At 46.1% G+C, this 427-nt stretch overlaps 1 protein-coding gene across 1 annotated transcript in view; it reads right to left on the bottom strand.

Moving 5' to 3' along the window:
* Positions 1-207: 207 nt before the first annotated feature.
* LOC138946735 (uncharacterized) overlaps positions 208-427 on the bottom strand; it is an 8,702-nt gene continuing 8,482 nt past the window's right edge. The window contains exon 4 of the mRNA XM_070318137.1: positions 208-246. Coding sequence (XP_070174238.1) covers positions 208-246 — 39 coding nt within the window. The remainder of the gene's footprint in view (positions 247-427) is intronic.

The following is a 427-nucleotide window of genomic DNA, read 5'->3' as shown; positions in this document are numbered from 1 at the left end:
CCTCGCAATGTAAGACTCCCTCCTCCTTACGAACCCGCTTTCTCAGATTTGTTGTTCTTAATCTTTGTCATTTTACCCCTATCCCTTCATCCCTACTTATTCTTCATGTTACCAGCAAGCGACCTTTTCCACTCACGAGAGCACGACACTGGTCAGCGACCTTGCGCTTTTTGTAATGCTAGCTAGGCACTCGACCTAGTTTGCTTTTCAACTGGGCGACACGATGACCAGCTTCTCAAAGATTCTCTGGAAACAGCACAAGAACACCTGAATGGACCAGGCTTTCAGGTTCTGTTCATGATTCTGAAAGTTTCTAAGCAATCCACTGGTTCATTGCTGAAATACGCGCTTTTTGTCATTAAACTTGACGCAAAAACCTCCTTTCTTTGGACCGCTCGTGCGATCGACACCTGCATCAGGAGGAATG

Source organism: Littorina saxatilis, linkage group LG14 (assembly GCF_037325665.1).
Source record: "Littorina saxatilis isolate snail1 linkage group LG14, US_GU_Lsax_2.0, whole genome shotgun sequence".
Lineage (NCBI taxonomy): Eukaryota > Metazoa > Mollusca > Gastropoda > Littorinimorpha > Littorinidae > Littorina > Littorina saxatilis.
This window is presented reverse-complemented; position numbering and strand designations above follow the sequence as displayed.